The sequence below is a fragment of the Epinephelus lanceolatus genome, chromosome 7, assembly GCF_041903045.1.
Source record: "Epinephelus lanceolatus isolate andai-2023 chromosome 7, ASM4190304v1, whole genome shotgun sequence".
Classification (NCBI taxonomy): domain Eukaryota; kingdom Metazoa; phylum Chordata; class Actinopteri; order Perciformes; family Serranidae; genus Epinephelus; species Epinephelus lanceolatus.
Genome location: NC_135740.1, coordinates 43,066,086 through 43,088,909, shown reverse-complemented (window position 1 = coordinate 43,088,909; position 22,824 = coordinate 43,066,086). Strand labels below are relative to the sequence as shown.

Below are 22,824 nucleotides of genomic sequence, written 5' to 3'. Positions count from 1 at the left end.
CATACCAAACAATAGTCTGGGTCTCTGGAGGATGTAGAGAAGTAATCAACTTTGAATTATAAGATACTAATAACTAGAGTTGGGTACCGAAACTCGGTACTTTTTGTACTTGGTACCGATTCACTTAAAATGAAACAGTGCCAAATTTCGGTACAATGTGCAGACAAAAGTTAACGTGCAGCACTGTTCCTAAATGTTCTCAATAAAATGTTGAAACTGAGAAGTTTAGACTATGGGCTCGAACGACACATAGTGTGTCCAAATTCACACCCGTTCTTCTCTGTGGATTTTCTCCGCGACCGTACGTCATAGCGAGAAGCCACGCATATCAGCGGAAACAGCAGAACTATAGCTTTCCGACAAGGCCAAGCACTTGTCAGTAATCCAATGTTTTCACAGCGAAAAATTACAATAAAATGATGTATAACAGAGCTTTCGTACAGCTTTGCACACACATTACTCTTGGATGGATTACTCGTGAACGCAGGCTCGCACAGAAATGCCATGCACATCACATGAAAGCGCAGGACCACACACATCATTGTGCTGTCATCCCATCACGCTCTAAATACAGATCAGTTGTCTACAAAATAAAAACTTGATGAATTTCTTTACAATCCATTATACAGATCTTGTTATCAGTCACTTCATATAGTGAGGAATATCATATCTTACCACGTCATAGGCTTGCGTGTGTTTCTCCCTGTTTATCCACATTTGTAGTCCGGCTTTCAAGATGCAAATATCTCCATATTGTCCAGTTGACACTCCATCAAACTTTGTATGACAAGACCAGCCACTTCACCTTTGCGCACCCAGACAACTGCAGCCTAATGCATGCTGACAGGGCCGTAGTCACCATATACATTGAGGGGGACACGTGCCCCCCACCAATGCCCAAAATGTCTCCCCAATATACAACTGAAACTGAAAAACAAATATTATCTTGGAGGACATCATTGCACTTGGTTGACTATTTTTCTATGATCTTAGATGTAAATATTGCATGTTTCTTTCAGATAAAACACATTTTTGACTTGTGAATGAGTCAATGGAATTTCTTGCAATAATGAAAAAATACTGGCAATCATGTCCGCCTGGCACAAACCACATGTTTTGGACAGCTGTGAAGTGACAGAATGTCCCAGCATCATGGTTCTTATATTGCCAGATTCCAGAGAGTCTCCCCTCTTCATATATGGCAGAATATATCTTCTTCCAACTTGCTATGGTGAGATACATGTCAAAATGTAAGAATTTAGTCACACAGATTTGTTTTTTTCATTGATATAAAAATTAATATAAAATACAGGCACACAGAAGAACATGAAATGATGGCAAATCTGGTTAGCCCAGATTGTCCTGAAAGAAACAAGATATAGCATGTGTATGTAGCCTTTATAATGACTGTGATATGAGCTTAAAGGTAAAGGCAGTAAAAATACCCCAAAAAGGCCTAGGGCCCATAGGGTTAAAAAGTACCAAAATAAGGTACCGTTTGGTACCAGTACCGAATTCCAGATACCGGTACCGTATCGGTTCAATTATGAACGGTACCCAACCCTACTAATAACTCTTTACAAACATACAGTGGATTGAGATTAACATGTAACCTGTTTAACACTAGTGAGGAACTGTGCATTAACATAAACTGAAATTTAGAAATATTTAAATATATGTTGTTAAGTAATGTTTTTGCTGTCTCCCCATATTGCTTGTTAGTAAGACAGCATGTCTGTGTGCACCAAGCTTTGTAATGGTTGTCATGGTTTGTGCTTTTCTTTGTGGAAATGTACATCACACTCACAGTATGTGCTTAAACACTTATAGATACTTGTACTATAAGTGTGTATACAGAACACAGTGAAGACTGTTAATGCACTCATATACACTCTTATAATAAACTACTTACACTAGTGTTGGTTTTCTGCAAAGAAAGTCTGAAACACAAGTGTCAAAATACAACATACTACTTCTTTACGGAGTGAAAAACAGTGTAGAAAATATGGACGTCATTTTAACAAACATAAAAGCAAACACATACCATCTAAATATGAACCGATTCATCCAATATGTATTTTTTACACCACCCTGATGGTTTCACAGCTCCATATATTGCACAGATATATACATATATAGAAGAGTTGCTTGTGTCTTTTTATAGCGCTTAGTTTATTTCCTCCAGGAAGCCGCTGTGCTGACGGCACACAGGAGCTTAGTTTTGCAGATTAGTCCCACCTTTCACTGGAAACCTTTGGCTGAACCTCAGGAGACCTGAACCTGCTCCATCACACAGTTTAACAAACACAGACGAGCCCTCCACCCCCACGACGCTCCAGTTGGTCAGTCTGGAGTTGTCTGCTGGTCTTGATGTGTCTGTCTCTGCTGTTTGTGCTCACGTCCATCAGGCTGTGTTGCCTGTTTGCTCACTTTGGTTCTTTACTGCGACGAATTTGTGGTCATCTGTCATTCACTGCTTCCCCTTTTATTTCTGTTTCCTCTCATGTTGTGTTTTGTATTTACATCTTCCATCTTAATGCTTTTGTTTGTGCACAGTCAGCTCTGTCCTAACCCGGTCTGATCATTCTCTAAATGATAGAAACCTGAAAAAAAGATAGTTGGTGTAGTCCTGTACAAACCAGACTGTTGCATTTCATCCCTTTGTCATTTGGTTTTTGCTCCAGGCTCGAACTTATAGGACGAACAGGACGAACTCCAGCACTAAGAACAGCAACAGCCATTTGTTTTTGTTGGCAGCACAAGAAAACCAGCTGCAGTGAGGTGTTCAGGTGCTGCCAGTTGACTTTGATATGTTAGAGCTGATGGTGTTATTCAGTCAGTCATCCACACTCCTCAACAATCAGTCAGAGGGTCCTACAAGAGGCCAGTTAAAAGCACCAGGCTGTGTGACATTGTCATGAGACAAACTGGAGCCCAGAAAAAGTTTTTTAAGGGTATATTTTGTGATACTACCCATCTGCCTACCTACCTACCTACCTACCTACCTACTTATATAATTACTTCCACCATTCATGCTTACTGGGAGTCAGCAGTCTCAACCAGAGAAGGACTTTTGTGCTCAAGCTTTATGGACCAAATATGCATAAAAATTGATTTTTGTTTTTGGTGTGTAAAACAAGTGAGCAGAGATGGATTGGATGCCATCATAAAAGTGACAGTATCTCTGATTCTCTTACTTTCAGTCCCATGTAAAAAAAAGGTGCTTTTGATCTTTTAAATTCTTATTTTTCTGAATTAATAAGATGACAACAGCAGATTTTTACCTCCGCCAAGGAGGCTATGTTTTCGCCAGCATTGGTCTGTTTGTCTGTTTGTCTGTTTGTTTGTCTGCAAAGTAACTCACAAAGTTCTGAGCGGATGTTGATGACATTTTCAGGAAAGGTTGATAATGGGACAAGGAACAGATGATAACATTTTGGCGGTGATCAGTTTCGAGCGAAGTGGATAAAATAATAAAATGGCGTGAGGTCTGCGCTCTCCGAGTGCTTTTATAGTTTTTCCATGAAAACTTTTTCAGAATTTTGAGATGATTATTTTATTTATTTAGAGTAACAGATTTTTTTGCTCTCAAGTGAATGCAACATGCCTCTCTACTCTTGCAAATGTGTAATGACAATATGACGATCAATTCCAGGTCACTGCTCGTGCGGTTGACTGGTCAGTGTTTCTATCTTTATCTATTCTTCTAGTCTTTCTTTTCGTTGTTTCGTTGTTTGTAAGTTGTACTACTCTTGTTAACTGTGAATGTTGTATGTTGCAGTGTATGTGCGGATTTTGTGTTGCTGATTGTGTTTTTATAGCTACTGTCATGGCCTTTTCAATTGCCTCTTGTGGATAAATAAATTGATTTGAATTGAATTAATTGAATATTTGACGTAAAGAGTTCAATTCAAGATGATGGATTATAATAATGCACAAAATGCATGTATTAGAATTCTGCAAGTGTCAGGTATGACAGTTTATAACAGAACAGTGATGAAGCTGATAACTGATAACAAAAATGAGATTTTTGGTCAAACTAACAATAGAAATGGGCTTACAACAACATCAGAGCCAATTCGTAATACAGCAAGGGCATCAACAAGTACTCACAAAATCTCATAAGAGTCAAACGCCAAGAATATGAATACAAAAGCAACATAATCAGTAAAAAATTTAGGCTGCTAAAGAAAGTAATTCACCACTGGAAAGATGCTCTTTTTATAAAACTGGGCTGTCTTTACAGTAGAACTATGCAAACACTCTTCAAATTGGTGCTACATGGCCAGAGAAAACACATGAAAAGTACTACACATTTTCGGCAAAATATTGATAATACAGTAACAGAATCGATCAGCACTGACTAGTTTTACAGTTTGATCAGAGTTTGGTCTGATTTTCTCTCTCGATCTGCTTCTACACTCTTTGTGTCCATGGTGGCAGCACACAGAAATACACAAGTAGAATCTGTAGTTCAAGCAACAGCCAAAGAGCCAGAAGAGTCTGCAGGGTGACGTGTACCCCTCTGAGGAAAGCAGTGCACAACCAGACACTGATGTGATGATCCTTCATCTTCTTAAACAGCCAGACAGTTGAAGGGTCAAGCCGACAGGGTTTAATGTTCTCCCTGAGTGTGTGTGTTGCATCACCACAGAAACACCCTGCTAAGACTCCATTCAGACTTCTCTCCAAAACTGAGGGGCAGCTGGTGGCTGAACTTTAAATATTTTATGAGTCTCAATCTGCTGACAGGAGTGTTCTGTCAGCGGCTTTCTTAATGACTACAGGGACACTCAGACACACAGTAAACAGGCTCAAGCTCCATTAGGACCGACAGTCAGATTCACTTCATGCAAGTAAACACAATCATTGACACTTGCTCATATTATCAGCTGCTGTGTTTACAGTTATGTACATTAACCGGCCTGTTGGCTGCACTCTGCTCCAGCACTGTAATGTTGTGATGCACTTATGATTCCCTGAAGCTGATTCTCCCATTCATGCTGCCACGAATAAACCTCTTAACAGAATATTTCTGTCCACTTGTGATGTCCCGCCCACTGCCTCAGCAGCCTGCCAGCTATAAACCGACGTGGCTTTTCTGGCGCCTCTGCCTTTTGCTTGTTGTCATGCTTTCTGTTGATGTCAGGGTGCTCCCATAATGCTGTGAAAGACCTAACTTTTAGATGTTTTCATGCTACGGCTGCAGTGACAGAAAGAAGCAGCGTGTGTCATTACCGGAGTACGAGCTCACCTGGGCTTCTCCTACTCGACTGTTATGTTTTCATGCATCGACCCAGAATCAGTTTGCCTGAGTCACCAGATTACAAAACTGTCAGTGCAAGACAATGCAGCAATCTGCTGTATCACGTCTGTCTCCTCCTGCTCAGTATTTCTTCCTCCTTTTCTTTTTCTGTTTCTGCAATTACATTTCTCTTTCTTTCACTTTGCTCCATCAGTTTCTCACCCTGTCATCGTCCTTCTTGTACTTCTCCTCCCTTCCTCTCTGTGTGACTGGATGGGAGCTGACAGACTCCAGTAAACCCTCTCAGCGGCCTCGCCCATTAGCTCTGTCATGCGTTCAACTCGCCTCACCTCCCCGACTGTGTCTATTATAGAACAGAGTCGGCAGGCCCGCCACGACCCAAAGACAGTGCCAAGGAGATTTCAGACTAGTGTCAAATCAGTTTCATGATGATATAATAATCTGCTCTGGATTAATGAATGTTTGGGTACACTGGTGCAGTGACCTCCATTGTACATGTGTAGGAAGAAGGTGGGAAAATCTGAGTCGGCATGTTCTTATGTCGCAATGTGAGCTAATGTTTTGCCCCACACATTCCTGCACGTCCCTGATCCTGATTCCTTATGTGACGGTGCTCCAGTTTTGGAGAACAATGAATGTACAGGGATTTATGAGGCAAAATTAAAGCTCACATGGTGAGATAAGTCCATACTGGTACACGTTTCTTGTACATACTGCAGGCCATGACACCAGTGTGACAGAGCACTTTCTGTAGTTTTCTCACTTAACAAGTCGTCCAGGGTGATGATATTAGGTGTAAAAGCATTTCCATGATGCAACCATGGTGCTGTTCTTTAACATGAGCCATTTCCTGCTGTTGGACAGCTGCAACTGTAATGTGTTATTGCAAAATATCTGGCACTGAGCACCAGAACAGGACATTCCTGCAGTCCCTTGCTGTTAAACCCAGCCACACTCAATTAATAATACTAATTTAAAAATTGCAGGAATGCCACATAACAAATCCATTTCAACTTGTAATGAGACCATAACTTTGGATATTTGAGGCACCTGGCAACACTGACACTGATCCATGCTGAAGCTGGCAATCTGCCATGTTTTATACAGTATGCTAAAGTCTAAGCATGGACATCACTGTGACTCAGCATATTTTAATTCAATTTCAACAATTTCAGCATGTAGTTTACCATCACTTAAAGGAGAAGTCTGGTATTTTGCACTTTGAACCCCATGTCTGGGTTGTTTATGATGAAATAGAGTGGCTAAGACCAAAATAGTGACCATTGCTCATTTTCAGAGAATTTGGCTTTCCCCTGCCTATGGCCATGTGTGAACCTGTGCTACTGCGAAGGTTGTTTACAAGCGAGTAATCCATTGTGAAGTTGTTTAAACTTATTACAAAACTCTGTTTGTTTGTTCTCGTTCTTCCTCCAGGAACGCACACAGCACTGTCGAGCCGGCACTTTGGCTGAGCTAAAAGACTACAATGACTACAACCTTGTTGTAAACAACCCCCTTTCCGTTTCCGGTGGTGGATTACTACCAACGCAAAATGAGGCTTCTATAGAAAACCAATGGGGTAGACAAAATGTCAAATAAATCATTACAGAAACCACAGTTTGCTACGATTTTTATGTCAGAACATCAATGAACACCACTGAGCACTCGGTGAGTTTCATGGCTTTGAAAACAAAGGTTTAGGGTGGTTTTAGGACAGGTTCACACATGGCCATAGACAGCAGTGTTAAGCCAGGCAGGGGAAAGTGAAATTCTTTGAAAAAGAGCAATCGTCACACTTTTTGGTCTTACACATACACATCTGGAGAATGACTGGACTGATGGACAACAGACTGGACGGATCATTTAACAGAGGCTGTCGCATCCAGGTGCATGGTTAGTGGTAACATTAGTCTACACATCATAAACTTAAAGTGGTGCGGTTTTATTTTCACTGGAACAAGTTGCCTTTGATTTATATTATTTGATTAATGAAATATATTTTTTAAAAGTCAAAGAATTTTGCATTTTTTTTACCTACTCAAGTTTATTGCAAAAACCAATCTCTAAAAATATTGCAACATACTTCACGTTTTTTTGAAAAGCTGCCGTGAAATTCAGGCCACACACAACAACCCCAGATAAAGTCCATGAAATCCTGGATGGACTGACTTGGACATGCACAAATGGCAGGTGTTTATTGGCTCCAGCTCCAATCGGCAGTAATGGAAACAAGACACACAAGTGGACACCCTAATTTTTGCCCCTTTTCTAGCATCTGCGTCAGTAACTTCTGTGACTCGTTGTAATCTCAGCCACAAATTCCACCTGTCTCTGTCCAAGCAGCTCTTTGACATTGTTCTAAAGTAGTCTGCACTGAGTTTGAAAGAGAAATGGAAAAAGTAATACATACAGAAAACGAGTAACCACTGAAACATTTTCACTGGCCTCCATGCTGCTTTCTACTGTTTGCTATTCCTGTTTTCTTGCACATTCAGGACGTAACACACCAGAACACACCACTGCTTTTTTACTAATTTATTTTTAAATTTTTTAAGCCTTTATTTGATAGTACAGCTTAAGAGTGACAGGACAGGGGACGAGAGAGAGAGTGAGGATGACATGCAGCAAAGGCCCACCAGTTGAATTTAAACTCGGACCACTGCGCTTAGGACACAGCTTTGCTACATGGGGTACCCGCTCTACCAGATGAGCTACTGCACACCCCGTCGATTGCTTTTTTTAAAAGTAGATTCTTCATTTTTAAAGATAACAACAACATTGCATAAATGTGCTAATTTGGTTGAAAAGAATATTAGATTAGGAAAGTAACAACCTACTTCTGCTGATGAATAAATAGAAAAGAAATGTAGTTATGTTTTGCTGACTAGTTGATACAATTTTACAGATCTGCTCCAACACTGCTGCCAACTCATACAGCCTGCCTATGAATAAACAAATGAGCACCATTAAAACAGGAATGTGTTAATTTCAACTCTTGCCAAACAGACAGCTGCCTGAATTATTCAGAAGACAGGCATGGATTTATGATTCTGTGCCACGGTGGAGTCTGCAGAGTTTATTGCATCATATATTGTGTCGGGAGCCAAATGAAATGTATAATCCAGTCCCATTAGTGGTGACAGGTGGAGCCCAACAGATTGTATGTGTGTGTTCATGAGGACAACAACGTTGCCAGTGCATGTATTGATGGTATACTATGGTATTGGTTTGTGTGCATAAGGCACTTACAAAACAGTTTCCCTTTGCCATGCATTAGGTTAAAATACTGTGTATCAGAGGCCTCTTAAGGTCACAAGTTATTCTGAAGGCTGAAGACATATTGACAGAAGTAAAAAATGACAGTAGATCGTATGTATCTGTGCATTTAGTAGTGTTTCCAAAATGAAACTCAAACTACAGTACAGGCCAAAAGTTTGGACACACCTTCTCATTCAATGTGTTTTCTTTATTTTCATGACTATTTACATTGTAGATTCTCACTGAAGGCATCAAAACTATGAATGAACACATGTGGAGTTATGTACTTAACAAAAAAAGGTGAAATAACTGAAAACATGTTTTATATTCTAGTTTCTTCAAAATAGCCACCCTTTGCTCTGATTACTGCTTTGCACACTCTTGGCATTCTCTCCATGAGCTTCAAGAGGTAGTCACCTGAAATGGTTTCCACTTCACAGGTGTGCCTTATCAGGGTTAATTAGTTGTGTTGTGCAGAAGTCAGGTTAATACACAGCCGACAGCCCTATTGGACAACTGTTAAAATTCATGTTATGGCAAGAACCAATCAGCTAACTAAAGAAAAACGAGTGACCATCATTACTTTAAGAAATGAAGGTCAGTCAGTCCGGAAAATTGCAAAAACTTTAAATGTGTCCCCAAGTGGAGTCGCAAAAACCATCAAGCGCTACAACGAAACTGGCACACATGAGGACCGACCCAGGAAAGGAAGACCAAGAGTCACCTCTGCTTCTGAGGATAAGTTCATCCGAGTCACCAGCCTCAGAAATAGCAAGTTAACAGCAGCTCAGATCAGAGACCAGATGAATGCCACACAGAGTTCTAGCAGCAGACCCATCTCTAGAACAACTGTTAAGAGGAGACTGCGCCAATCAGGCCTTCATGGTCAAATAGCTGCTAGGAAACCACTGCTAAGGAGAGGCAACAAGCAGAAGAGATTTGTTTGGGCCAAGAAACACAAGGAATGGACATTAGACCAGTGGAAATCTGTGCTTTGGTCTGATGAGTCCAAATTTGAGATCTTTGGTTCCAACCGCCATGTCTTTGTGAGACGCAGAAAAGGTGAACGGATGGATTCCACATGCCTGGTTCCCACTGTGAAGCATGGAGGAGGAGGTGTGATGGTGTGGGGGTGTTTTGCTGGTGACACTGTTGGGGATTTATTCAAAATTGAAGGCACACTGAACCAGCATGGCTACCACAGCATCCTGCAGCGACATGCCATCCCATCCGGTTTGCGTTTAGTTGGACGATCATTTATTTTTCAACAGGACAATGACCCCAAACACACCTCCAGGCTGTGTAAGGGCTATTTGACCAAGAAGGAGAGTGATGGAGTGCTGCGGCAGATGACCTGGCCTCCACAGTCACCGGACCTGAACCCAATCGAGATGGTTTGGGGTGAGCTGGACCGCAGAGTGAAGGCAAAGGGGCCAACAAGTGCTAAACACCTCTGGGAACTCCTTCAAGACTGTTGGAAAACCATTTCAGGTGACTACCTCTTGAAGCTCATTGAGAGAATGCCAAGAGTGTGCAAAGCAGTAATCAGAGCAAAGGGTAGCTATTTTGAAGAAACTAGAATATAAAACATGTTTTCATAGTTTCATAGTTTTGATGCCTTCAGTGAGAATCTACAATGTAAATAGTCATGAAAATAAAGAAAACGCATTGAATGAGAAGGTGTGTCCAAACTTTTGGCCTGTACTGTATATTTAATGTTTCCCTTTCTGATGTCCAGGTCTTAAACACAAGAATGAATAAAAAATGTTTCTGACAGATAGATTCAATATTAGGGATGCACCGAATATTCGGTAACCAAATATATTCGGTAACCGAATATATTCGGCCGAATATTGCAAAAAAACACACATTCGGTATTCAGTGGAATAAGTTAAAAGCAAGGCTGAATAATAGCGGCGTTTTGATAACGCAATCAAACAGCGTGCCGTGACGGGTGGAATAAAATGACAGCAGTGTGGCGATCCATCCGTCACGGCACTCGCATTTGCGACTAAAAATAGTTTTGAGCGAGCAAAATAGGCTTAAATCATTCAGCACGCTGTGCGAGCAGCCTACAGATTTCACCCAGCAGCAGAAACGAAAGGCGAATCCCACCGGTTGTGGGTTGAACGGGGGTCACAGACACAGACAGTAATATATTCCTGTCAAATACGCCGGCCATTGGCTTACCGGGCGACAGAGAAGTCCGTTCCAATAATATCCTCTTCTTGGTGTCATGACTGCCCAGAAGTACCTGAACAGCTGAGCCAGCCGAACACAGGTATGTGACGTGTCAGAGGAGAAACGAGCCTTTCACATTTCTCTCTTTCTGGCAGTAACGGCCCACAAACCTCACCACACTTTAGGGACTGTTCTTTATTTATGAAGGGACTGTTTTTTACTTGTCAGGGGAGGAGGGTGGCTGGTTGATTTTTACTTTATTTATTTATTTTATTTTGATCCCCCCTATGTTCATCACTTATTGATGCTGTTTTTGAAGTATGAATAAGTCAATAAGTAATTTATTCCATTGAAATATCATTGATGTATTATAGAGAAGTGATTTATCTTTTTATAAATGACAAAAGGCACATCTGCCTCATTTTCGCTGTGGTATCGTGATACTACTCAGAACCATGATATTTTCATTGGTATCGCACAGTGGGTCCCAATTTTGATACCGTGACAACACTAATCTGGAGGGGGTTCATCTGCAAAAACTAATGAAAAACTAAACAACGATATTCGGTATTCGGTACTCGGTATTCGGCCAAGCGTTTAATAATATTCGGCTTCGGCTTCGGCCACAAATTTTCATTTCGGTGCATCCCTATTCAATATACCACGCCAGGGATTTAATACGCTTCACGGTGATGTGCTTTTTTATTCAAGTGTGTAGATATTAGAGCTTAAACCTCTGATTAAAGAATGTAGGCAAGCTTAAAATGTGTAGCTTATCTGTGCACATGCTTTGTCTTTGCATGCAAATGTTATATGTGCCATTGGAAAGATATCATCATCATGATATCATCTGAATCCATGTCTGTAAAGCACACATACAAACATGCAGTCTTGGTCGGATGGATTTGCATCTGCTCATGTGTGAGATGACATCTACCAGCACAGACCCGTGCGCTTCTGCATCCATGTGACACTCGGATAAAACTGTGCCCTTTATTCAGAGTGTACTGTATATGCATTTGAAGATAAAGCCTCTTGACAGGCACATATATATACTTATACATGAAGATTATTTATTAGGACACTCTCATGACTCATTGTGCTCCAGTAGTATACAGCTGACCTTTAACCTTTAATCTTAAGGAACCTTTGGCTCTAATCTCTTCATGTTAACAAGATGATCGATGGAAACAGGATGTGTTTTTAACTTTAAGTCAAACTCCAAAAGCTCTGTTTTCTGATGCTCACATTGAATTAAAACTTTAATTAAGAGGTCATGTTTACTGATATCACTGATTAGCATATATTGTATAATTATAGATTATACAGATGATAAAAGGAGCCGTAGTGGTTATGTATTTATGAAGGTCAGCTTCTTTAATCCTCATTAATCGTTAATCCTCATCATTTTTGATCTGTTGTTGTGTAGGATATGTGTAGATGTGTGGATGCACAGTGATAATGAGATACTGAAGTTGTGAGCATGAAGAAAAAAGTGTGATGTCGTCTGGCAAAAGTGGGGCCTTACTCAAGGACTAGATGAGTACATACAACAGTTTCTTTAAAAAAAATGTGAGTATGAATCAGGCCTCGAGGAAGTGTGCCAGTCTTGAAGCCAAATAAGACTTTTCCCCATTGACTTACATGGTTTAAGAGACGTCTGTTCAGTAGGGATTGCTTTGTTTTTTTAGCATCGCAACCCCCGTGAATTGACTCTCTTTTCTACTGGTATTTAATCCACGTGGCCCAATAATATTTGGAAAGTCTATTAGTCACAGCTAAACTCGAAGTAGCCACCTCAGTTGTTGGCAGTCCAACCCGGTCGCACCCAGCCGTCAAAATCCAGCACTTGTCTAGTGACTTCCGGCGTCAGACACTGACAAAAAAAGCCATCCTTTCATGTAGGCATGATACGCAGCCAGTCGCCATTATTGTTTAACTGTGCATGGCGGCAGCAGCAAGAAATGTGGCAGGACAACAACGAAAGTTAAGGAGGTGGAAGTCCAAGCAGGGCAGGAGGGAGGGTGGTGGATGGGTCACGCAAACACCAAATTTCATTCAGGAGGCCGATGTTCACTTCCCGTAAGATTGTACAGCCAGACACTGTTATTTTTTTTCTTAATACAGCCCCGTGCCTGTTGGCAAAACGTAACCATGTGTGTTTTTTGTTAAAGTCCTCTGCCGATGGTGTATTCAGGTTTCTTTATACTTCCATGGTGTGAATCCTTTGCTACAGACTGAGCCTGTCACTTTAAGAGAGTTGCACTGTGGGATGTTTGTAGCCTGTTGCGAGGCTAGCTAGTTTCTGTTTGTCTAAATGTCAGGAGGAGTTGTTTTAAAGATTTCTTGGCCCTAAAAGTGTCACTTAAGTCCAGTTTTTGCAAGTTTTCTTGTGCGGAAACATTATCTTTGCATTCTTTTTTTATCACCTAAAGCCAATAAGAGCATTAATATAGCAGGAAGTGTGTATCCCACCAGCTAGCTAATTGCGCCTGCTTTGCACCGTGCTCATATGGTGATTACTGCTAATATCAAGACGGTATTGTCCCAGAAGTGTAGTGTCCACCCTCTGGTTCCCCCTGGTTAACACTGTTAGCTCTGGTAGCGCTGTTGTCAGTACTGTTGTTAGCAGTGTTAGCTGATAGCGGCTAACTTAGCCACCTCCATGTCGAGAACCATATCCACACAACTCATACGCTCTGAATTTCAGCCACTGTAAGAGTTTCCTTGAGGTCTAGTGAAGGTGCAGAAGGCATTTTTGTTCCCATGAAACATTTGTAACGTCATTCATGTATGCTAGCTAGCGGTCTTCTTTTCCCGTGACCTTCAGCTGGTGCACTGCTGTGTTTCAAAGCACAGGAATTGCTTAACACGGTTGGCAACAGTGCGTACTGCATCCCCTTGTACTTGTGAGCATGCCCAACATACAAATAAAACAGGAACACTGCAAGAGAAAAGGCTTCAAGGTAAATAGCAGTGGTTTTGTGGGTAAAATGAGCTAAAGAGCACCATTTCTTATCTCTTGAGATGGCTAAGTGATAAAGACAAAGTAATCGTCTGATATGTCAAGATAACAGGCCTAACAATATTATTAGTAACTTTGACTGTGCTCAGTTTCTGTTTGAAGACTGAGCTAACTTTCTATGGAAGCTAGCAGTCTGTCGTCATGGCTGTAAATAATAATTCATCATTATAACAGTTGACTCAATAACAGTCAAGTGTGTGTGCGTGTGGTTGCGTTAAGCATCTTGACCATTTGCCATCTGTTGGATCGTAATCCATGATGTCATATAAGTCAATGTTTACATGATTGCATGTTTGTTTGGTCTTGTGGGTCTACGTGTGTGTGTGTGTGTGTGTGTGTGTGTGCGTGAATGTGTGAGAGAGAGAGACAATGAGTACTGTGTAAGAAGATTATGCGGGCTGACTTCATATTATTAACAAGACCAGAGAGAAATAATGAAAGAACAAACATCTTTATTTATGTGACATTTTCAGCTAGGGTGAATTAGTTTGTCCCTCGTTGCTCATTTTATTACAGAAAATGAATGTATTTATGCTGCATAACTCAAAATGTCCTCTCTGTTGTCTGACGCTATGAGCTCTGCCCTTTGTGTTGTTATTTATAGTGTAGCTAATGTGGGTAGGCTATTTTGTTCATTCCTCTGTTGGATCTGTGCAGAGGTGTCCCAGCTTTAAATGTCCACGTGATGAAGTGGTTGTGACAGCTGCCGATATGACTGAGGCATAATGGGTTTTGTTATTAGGGGGGTAAATCTGCAGGTCATGGTCCTCCTCGGTCTGCTCGTGACCTCTCTGTCAGGCCGACCTTCACTGTGCATCCCGCCTGCACGGCCATGGACATTTACATTGACTCAGCGATCAAGCTTTCTATCATTGTTTTAGTTTAATTCCGCAGAAGGGAAATGAAGCATGAAGATAGATCGTCTCCATTTTAGGAATGTGTTCAGAAATGTGAACAGCCAGTTGGAGGAATATCAGTCTGTGTTCTCCAAAACTCAGGTGCTTCTCTAAAATTGTTTCAGTTGAGATAGATCATAAGTTAAAATCAAGTAGTTATATGAACAAATACATGAAACCTCCCTGATTCTTTGTGTTTTATGAAAACTAACAGAATTACAAACTCTTCCCCTTTAAGCTTTGGTTTTTCTTACTCTTCACCTGATGGTAACATGACCCCCACCTTGTATCTCACAGCATTTACTGACAAATACAACAGCCAGTGCTCATTCCCAAGTTGTTAAATACCACTGATTTGTCAGTGATTTTGATTTCAGACCAAAAAGGGCACCTTTTACGTTGGTGTGATATGCCCCTGGATGGCTTCATGTTGAAAAGCTGCTGGTTTCAAACTGACAAACAAACACAATAGTGTTGTGTCGTTCGCGAACGAATCGTTCAAAAGAACGAAGCTGTTGAGTGAACGTACTAAACTGAATCACTTCCAGAACTGATTCGTTCATTTCTCAGTTCAGTTGAGCTCAGCAGCGAGCGTGCAGGCCAGGAGTGAAAATGCTGATTTGGTCAGTGCGAACAATGAATCACTTGCGAGTCGTGAGGCAGCCAGGATGCAGGAAGGGACTGCCTACCGTGTGACGAATCACTCGGTGAACGACATAACCCCTATCCCTGAGTGATTCAAATCATTTCTTCTCAACGATACACTTTCATAGGGACCGTTTACTCCAAGCTAACAGCTAATGTGGCCAGGAGTCAAGCCACATGAACACAATCACACACCTCCCCATGGTTTTAACAGACTTAGTTTCCAGATAAACAAACTTAAAACATTAGGCTGGCCAGTAATGAGACTCACCAGTGCAGGGCAGAGACTGAGTTGGACTATGCAGTACACAGTCAGGGCTCCTCCCGCCAAGCACTGAAAGATACAGTGAACAAATCTTTTGAACGAATCTTCTTAATGAACTGATTCTAGTGATTCAGTAACATCTAAAGAACTGCTTTGCCCATCGCTAAAACACAAGACTTTCACCTAGGAGACTGCTGTCTGTGTCCCCGATGAAGTTATTTTAACTATGCAAATGTCACATGGCAGACGTTACTTTGCATTAGTAACAAACTTATTTTAACCCAAACCATGATCTTTTTTCTGAACCTAACCAAGCACTTCTGGTGCCTAAACCTAAAAATTGAGTAAACCTACATTGTTTTAAGTTTATTTTGAAAAGAGACTTTATGCATGTGGGGAAACAGAAACTAAATTTACTGTGAAAAGGGAAGCCTATTTTGAAAGGATACATAAATGCTTTGAGTGAAAACTAAGGGACTAGCTGTCCCTGAGTGTCCAAACGTGACAGTATGGGCGTAAAGCCTCATACTTTGAGTTATAGGAGCACTTACCGATGTGTTGGCAAAGGCAGTTTTGAAAGGCAGTCCATTGTAAATAAATTTAATGTCAGTCAGCTCTGTGTTAAATCAAAGATCAATGCCATCTAAGTTTGGTGCAGCGTGTTTAAGTGCCAGTCAATTGGCAGTAAACTTCAAATGTCAAAGAAAATTGTTGCATTTGCATAATTCTGATTTGGTTTAATATGTTTATGTTAATGTAATCTACGGAGTCCGCTGACTGCACGGATTGTTTTATATGTGTAATTAAAAATTCAGCTTATAATAATATACATGATTATGTCAATTTGTTAATTGTGTCTCCTGTCTGCAGGGACTCTCTGCATTTATGGTTACATGAATGTCAGCGCTGCAGGCCAGATGCCGGTGATGGAGGAGCTTGTCAGTGAGAGGTAAGAACTAATCAGCTTTTATGTAGCGTAATCACTGTCTTTTTTTGACTGAACACTTCCTGACAATGGTCTCATTGTTTGATATACAACACTTAAAGTTTTAAAAGTTTCTCAACTCAAATGCAAGCTTATAACACTTAGTTTTTTGTTATAAGTTGCGGCTCTGGGTGTTGCAGTTCTTGCTCAAATTTGCTCTGAACGTTTTTTTTCTTGTTTCTTCTTTCATCGTCTTCTTGTGCATTCTCAAAGTTTTTAGTTTTTATTAGGCAGGTACTGTTGATGTAAAATGCCAACAACACTCCTGAACACCATCAAGGCTTAAGGAGCTTTCACACTGCTGCATAGTAACTTGCCACTTCCATTCATTTTAATGAGCAGAAGGCAACAGAGGAGAAGTAGCTTCCAACACGCTGGTAAGGGTATGAAGTTGTTGATATCTACATGAATAAGCACAGATATCCCCACCGCGCTGAGTTCACAATGTTGAAACTCTGGCGTTTCCAATTGATAAGCCGGTATCACGGAAGCACAAAGAAGACAAAATGGAGAAAGTCTGAATACCCGGAGATATGGCACCAGCAACTTATGAGGACAACCAGAAGAGAAACTGGTACTGCGATAAAGTTTCCACCAAACTTCACATGACTGGTAAACTGTCCACGTGTAGAAATCTTTGGTAGTTTCAGTTATTCTTGCTTCAGCATGCAGCTACAAGCTAGCTTGCACTTCTTTTAGTGTTCAACAAAGCACCTGCCTGGCATTGCAACCAGGCACCGTGGCGGCAGCAGCAACTTTTAAAAACACTTTGCTTTATTGGGGGAAGGCTCTTGCAGGTAGGCAGTTGTCGGGGTGTTGTGAAAACAGCTAAGTGAGAAGTGTGAAAGCTTAAAACGTCTGTAACCTTAGAATACTAAGGCACAAAACTTCATTGTCAAGTGTTGACAAGTGTCTATTAACCATGGATGTGTGACATTTGTAGCTTACATGTAGCAGATATGTTAAAACTTTATATTTATCTATGTTTCAACAATATTTAGGCACAAAAAAACAGTTGGTCACGGATAGAAAAGGATATTGTTTTGGCTTAAAGCATCCAGTTTGGGGGACATAATCCCAACCTGACACACAGCAATGACTCACTAAATCACAAACAGTTTTGATGTTCTGAAACGGGTGTCTGCAGCTCGGCAGGCGTTTCATCAGCTCATTTAGAACTTGTCAAATAACGCCACTTGTTCAGTAATTTCGGCATCAGATACAGATGCCAAAAGCCACCAGGCAGCATCTGTATGTAGCAGTACGATACACGGACTGGTGGCGTCAGGTAATAACAGCCAGACAGCACCTGTCACGGTAGTATGATGTCACATTTGACAGCGTCAGTTTGAATTACTGCAACGTAATGTAGGGAGCTGGATAGTCCCAAAAGGGCGGACAGAAGGGGCAGTTGATGGATTGAAAAAAAACCCCACCTGACTTTCACCCCAAAGTGCTTTTAAAATGGCACAATGTATTTAACAGGCGTAAAGTGATAGGCTGACTTGAAATGTCAACAACAAACACAGGAGGATACCTAGCATGTGATGTGTAGACGTGAATGACACTGACAAAGTCACGCCAGGTGTCACGCCATCCACCTTCAGTTGACAAAGGCAGCTCATATACTACGACACTTTAGAAACATTGATATGAAACATATGCACAATGTCAACATTTTCTTTTGGTGACTGTTCTGCAGTTTGACACTCGAGTCTTACCTGACGAAGGTGCACTCACCAAATTTGACTGAAGCAAGCAGCCTGTGTGCAGCCCAAGAGATGTTAGAGAATGATAAAATGAAATGCATTTGTTTGGTGAAAGCAACACTTATTCAAATTGCCCCCGGCCTGCAGGAGTTGTGTGTGCATGTGGATTGTTCGTGTATTCATCCACACAAACTGCCTGTTCTAAGAAAAAAGAAACAGCAGACGAATAAGCAGAGATGGCTGCCGCATTTGTATTAAACCGTTCTCAGAGGTCTGCAGATCAGAGATGAATTGACTGCCCTGATTCCTTCTTCAAGGGCATTCTCATCTTCAGATTTTTGGCTCAGCTGAGGAAACAATAGGCAGTGTGGGATTTCTGCAGCAGCGCTCGCTGCCTCTGTAGTTATCTCGCCCTCAGGCTTGTTGGTTTGATTGAAACGGGGATCCTGCTGAAAGTGTTGGGTGGTCTGTTTTCACTGCTTTGGAATGTAAAGAGTCGTTTTATAGCTTCCCCCGCCTGGCTAATGTCCTTTAGCCCTGAGGCTGAGACTGAGATTTGAGTTTTTTCTTAAATCATCACTGTGAAGGCGCAGTCGGACCACCTTCTTCCCTGACTGCTAGCTTTGACTAACAGACCCACGGACTGATAAGAGAAGAGAAAACGATGCATAGTATAAAAGAGGCACAGAATAAATGCAGAGGTACTGAAAGACTGCAAAGGTAGGTTAACTACAGTCAGAGGAGACAGGTTGTCTCTGTTGTATTTTTACACTAGTTATCTTCACTAAGAAAAATCTTACTATTGTGGACATTTCACTCTTCCTCACTTTCTGTCAGAAGCTAATCTAAACTTGTTTGATTATTTATTTGTTTTCTTTGTTCCCTTGGCAACAGCCATCCTCTGTAAAGCAGCTACAGTATGGAAGAGATAAGAGCTGGAGCCCAGTAGGAGAGCACAAAGGCATCCCTCCACATTTAAACAGCTATTTTATTTTTAATGGGTCTTTGAGTGTGCAAACATCTCAGTAGATTTATGAATTTACTGTCAGTCTGGTTAATGTCACCATCAATCAGTGAGCTGTGTCTCAGTGAGCCTGTTCTGATGGAAATTTTGCAATTAAACGTAATTAAATGTCTGTTATTCTTAGCATAATCTCTCAAGACAGATTCTGCAATTTACATTGTAGAATCTGTCGGCAGCCCTGTGTGAAAGACAACTAGGGGAGGGGGAGGGCGGGGCTTTGAGTTTGAACGATGCTGCGCTTTAGCCAATCACAATGAAGGGGGCGTGGCCGAGACGTGCAGGTGTCCCCAGGAAATGTGTACCTACAGAAACAGCAAGCTCCACGTCCATGACGACCGCTCCACCCAAAACGCCGTCTTGTCAACATGAAAAAAAATATTTTTTCCAGCAGATGTCTTAGTTGCAACATGATTGAGCTAACTGGAGTAGTTTCATGTCGTATCCGACAACGGGAGGAGATGACGTCCTGATGTTAGCTTTGCTGCTGCTACTAGCTGTCCCTGTCAGCTGCAGCCACTGATGCTTTCTAGACATCGTGATTTCCCAAAACTGAATAAATACCACACATAGCAACACAAAACTGCTTTGCTAGCTCAATCATGTTGTTGTAAAAAATATTTTATTCATGGAGCATTTTTATACAGTCTGTGGTTATTACAGACACCGCTAACGGCTAACGTTAACAGCTAACGGTTAGCCCAGCTAATCTATGATAACCATGTTATTAATTACAAAATGTGCACACATTAATAGTAACGTTTGTTCAGTCATTGTGTTTATAGACTTAACAAACATCATATTAGTCTACACGGTGATATAGTGACGTGAAAAATGTGATATATAGCTAAACTCTGCTGGTTTTCTACCCGAAATATTTGTAAACAACACAGCGATTTCCCTGGGGGCACTGCCGGAAGTGAAGGGCGTGAGCGATCGCCGAGGCCCCTGCACTTCCGTTAGTCGAAAAACTCCGGGCTGTGCCTCCAGAGGAAAAGGAAGAAAAAAAGAATTGTATTATTTTTTTATTTATTTATTTTTTTTTTACCGATGGATTTCCAGATTGTTCTTAGGATAACAGAAACATAAATAAATTGTGGACCAGGTGGATTTAAACCATGGTTATTTCTTACATTAAACAAAGTTAAACCGTGATCAGAATTTTATTTTGCTACTTTTCCCTTTGTGTCAGGAAACTCCTTGCCAAATTTCAGACTTATATGACTATTCATGCCATCGTAGTGCCCTAATATTTGAGTTTACATCATTTCGCCAGAGACATGTCCCACAAAATAGGTCTTGGGCCCCTAACAGGTCTCAGGGGGCCCAAGTTACTAATTTGTGATAGCTGAATGTATAAGCGAACAGGAAATGATAATGTTGTGGGTACGAATTTATCTCTACAATCACACCTAAACCTAAAATCTGGAACAACCAAAAGATATTTACATGTATACATACATATATATAACATTAAATACTCATACCGTTCCTTTGGTTAAAATTAATGTGAAAGCATGAGGTCTTAACTAGAGTAGAAAGACAAGTCTGTTTCTGAGATGATAGGGTTACACTGCATGACCCAGTTTGCTGTTGGGATGTTATGGATGGTCTCCATGTCGAGTTGATGGCAGTAATGTGAAGCCTCCAGCTGCCTTGAGAGAAACCAAATGGCTCCAGCCAAGAGGTTTGATTGATGACTCAGTCTCACACCGGCCCCCACAGCACGCTACAAACATACATCCTAACATCACAAATGTTAAATGCAACACGTTCTCACCCACTGAATAGTTCGTTTGCCAATGATGCTCAGAACGTCATACATGGAGAATACCAGCAACAGGCGCACATAGACACGTTGTAAAACATTCACAGTTTTAAACACATGGATAATATTGTGATACCGGTGTAGTTTGGTTAAGGTGACAGAAGTACTTGATTAGGTTTAGGAAAAGATCACAGTCTGAGTTAGGCCCCAATCGCTCAAAAGGCATTTTGCAGTTTGTAAAACACGAGCCTTTTTTGTTTGTTTAAATTGAATGCCACTGGTAGAAAAAGGCTTGCTGTGCGTTTTTATTGTTGCCAGGCAACCACACCATCAACTCTTTACCCTAACCTTCCCATGTAATCAATCTACAGTTTTTTTCTGTCTTTCTTTTTTAAAGTTTATTTATGTCACAGTAATCAGTGTGTAGTTCCTGACATGTTGAGGCAGAGGGTACTGTCTGTAGCTCTGGTTGAGAGTGAGAGGCTGTCAGCAGATAAACAGAGATCTGTGTGGGTACATGAGACCCTAAAAAAGAGGCTGGATCATGGGGAGTACCACCAGTTGGTCCAGGAGCTTCTCCTCCATGATGGACGTTTCAAGCACTGCACTTATCTGCTTCCACGCCTGCTGTTTTCTATGGAGATGGTGGTAACTGCGGTCTGAAAAGTCATATAGCTCTGAGTATCCAGCAACCACTACCACCAGTTTCTCCTCCATTGTTTACCAACTGTAAACTTGTTGTCATGACCATCACAGATGGCCCGTCTCTCAAATTATTCGATTGGACAATGGGGAAAAAAGTGGAGATGACGTGGAGCGCTTTACAGCTCTGAGTTGAAATGTTTTCAACTCCAGGAGCACAAAAGCTGCCTCCAGCTGCTGAAATGCTTTCTTTTCGACGGTGACTTCTGGTTTCATACGGGGCACGAACTCCTGGGTGAAAGTCCTGTATTTGTTGACCCATCAAACTCCCTCACCTCCCACCTAGGATGACTTTTTTGCTCTTTGTTCTTCTTCTGTCACCTGACTTCCTCTTTTGCTTCTGTCATAATAACTATGGCCAATAGAGGTCACCGCCTAACAACAAACGTTAATATATGTCATAATAAAGTGCAGCTAAAAGTGAGGCCAAAACATGTTGATCACTTCCTGCTATCACCCCGCCCCCTTCCCGTTAGCAGATGGCACAAACTAAAATGTCAAAGTACACATTAAAGACATTTACCCAGAGATGTTTGCTTTCATTTTAGGTGGTTCTTATCACACTGCTGCTGTATGGTCAAGTCTTAAGTTAAGATTAGTTTTAATAGTTATTTGATGCTATAAAAAGGGGGTGTGACATCATGATTGACACCATCTGTTACTATTTAGGGGGAGAGCATTTTTTTAGACAGGTTTTAATCTTCAACCCACTGTTTGTTAATTATTGAAAACACTCTCTGCTGTTGCTGCTAACTTACCAGGAGGCAGAAAGCTTTATTAGTCATATCACACATGTTGCACTGCATGTTCAAACAGTATGGTATCACATTACTGTCTTTAATCTCATTTAGCGTACATATAGCCTGTGCACTCCACATGCTGGAGTTTGTCCTCTGGCACAGATGATCCCCCAGTTACAGCATGTAGCACCAGTTCCTGTGCCAGATATGGTCCACATTATGTTCACTTCCCATAATGGGATTTTAAAAATTTAAATAAGCTAGAGTTTTGTTATGAGGCAGCTTCAGATCACCGCACTATAATTCTTATTTTTCCTCTCAGAATCATACACACTGTTTCAGAATGCACCTTCAGCACGCAGT

At 41.1% G+C, this 22,824-nt stretch overlaps 1 protein-coding gene across 6 annotated transcripts in view; it reads left to right on the top strand.

The window, feature by feature from the left end:
* Window positions 1-22,824, top strand: part of htr4 (5-hydroxytryptamine receptor 4) — a 303,234-nt gene that overhangs the window by 75,514 nt on the left and 204,896 nt on the right. For all 6 annotated transcript variants that reach the window (XR_013491847.1, XM_078169575.1, XM_033633634.2 and 3 more), the window contains exon 2: window positions 16,407-16,485. Coding sequence is in view for 5 of the 6 variants with exons in the window: in XM_078169573.1 (XP_078025699.1) it covers window positions 16,407-16,485 (79 nt within the window). In the remaining variant the exon portion in view is untranslated. The remainder of the gene's footprint in view (window positions 1-16,406; window positions 16,486-22,824) is intronic.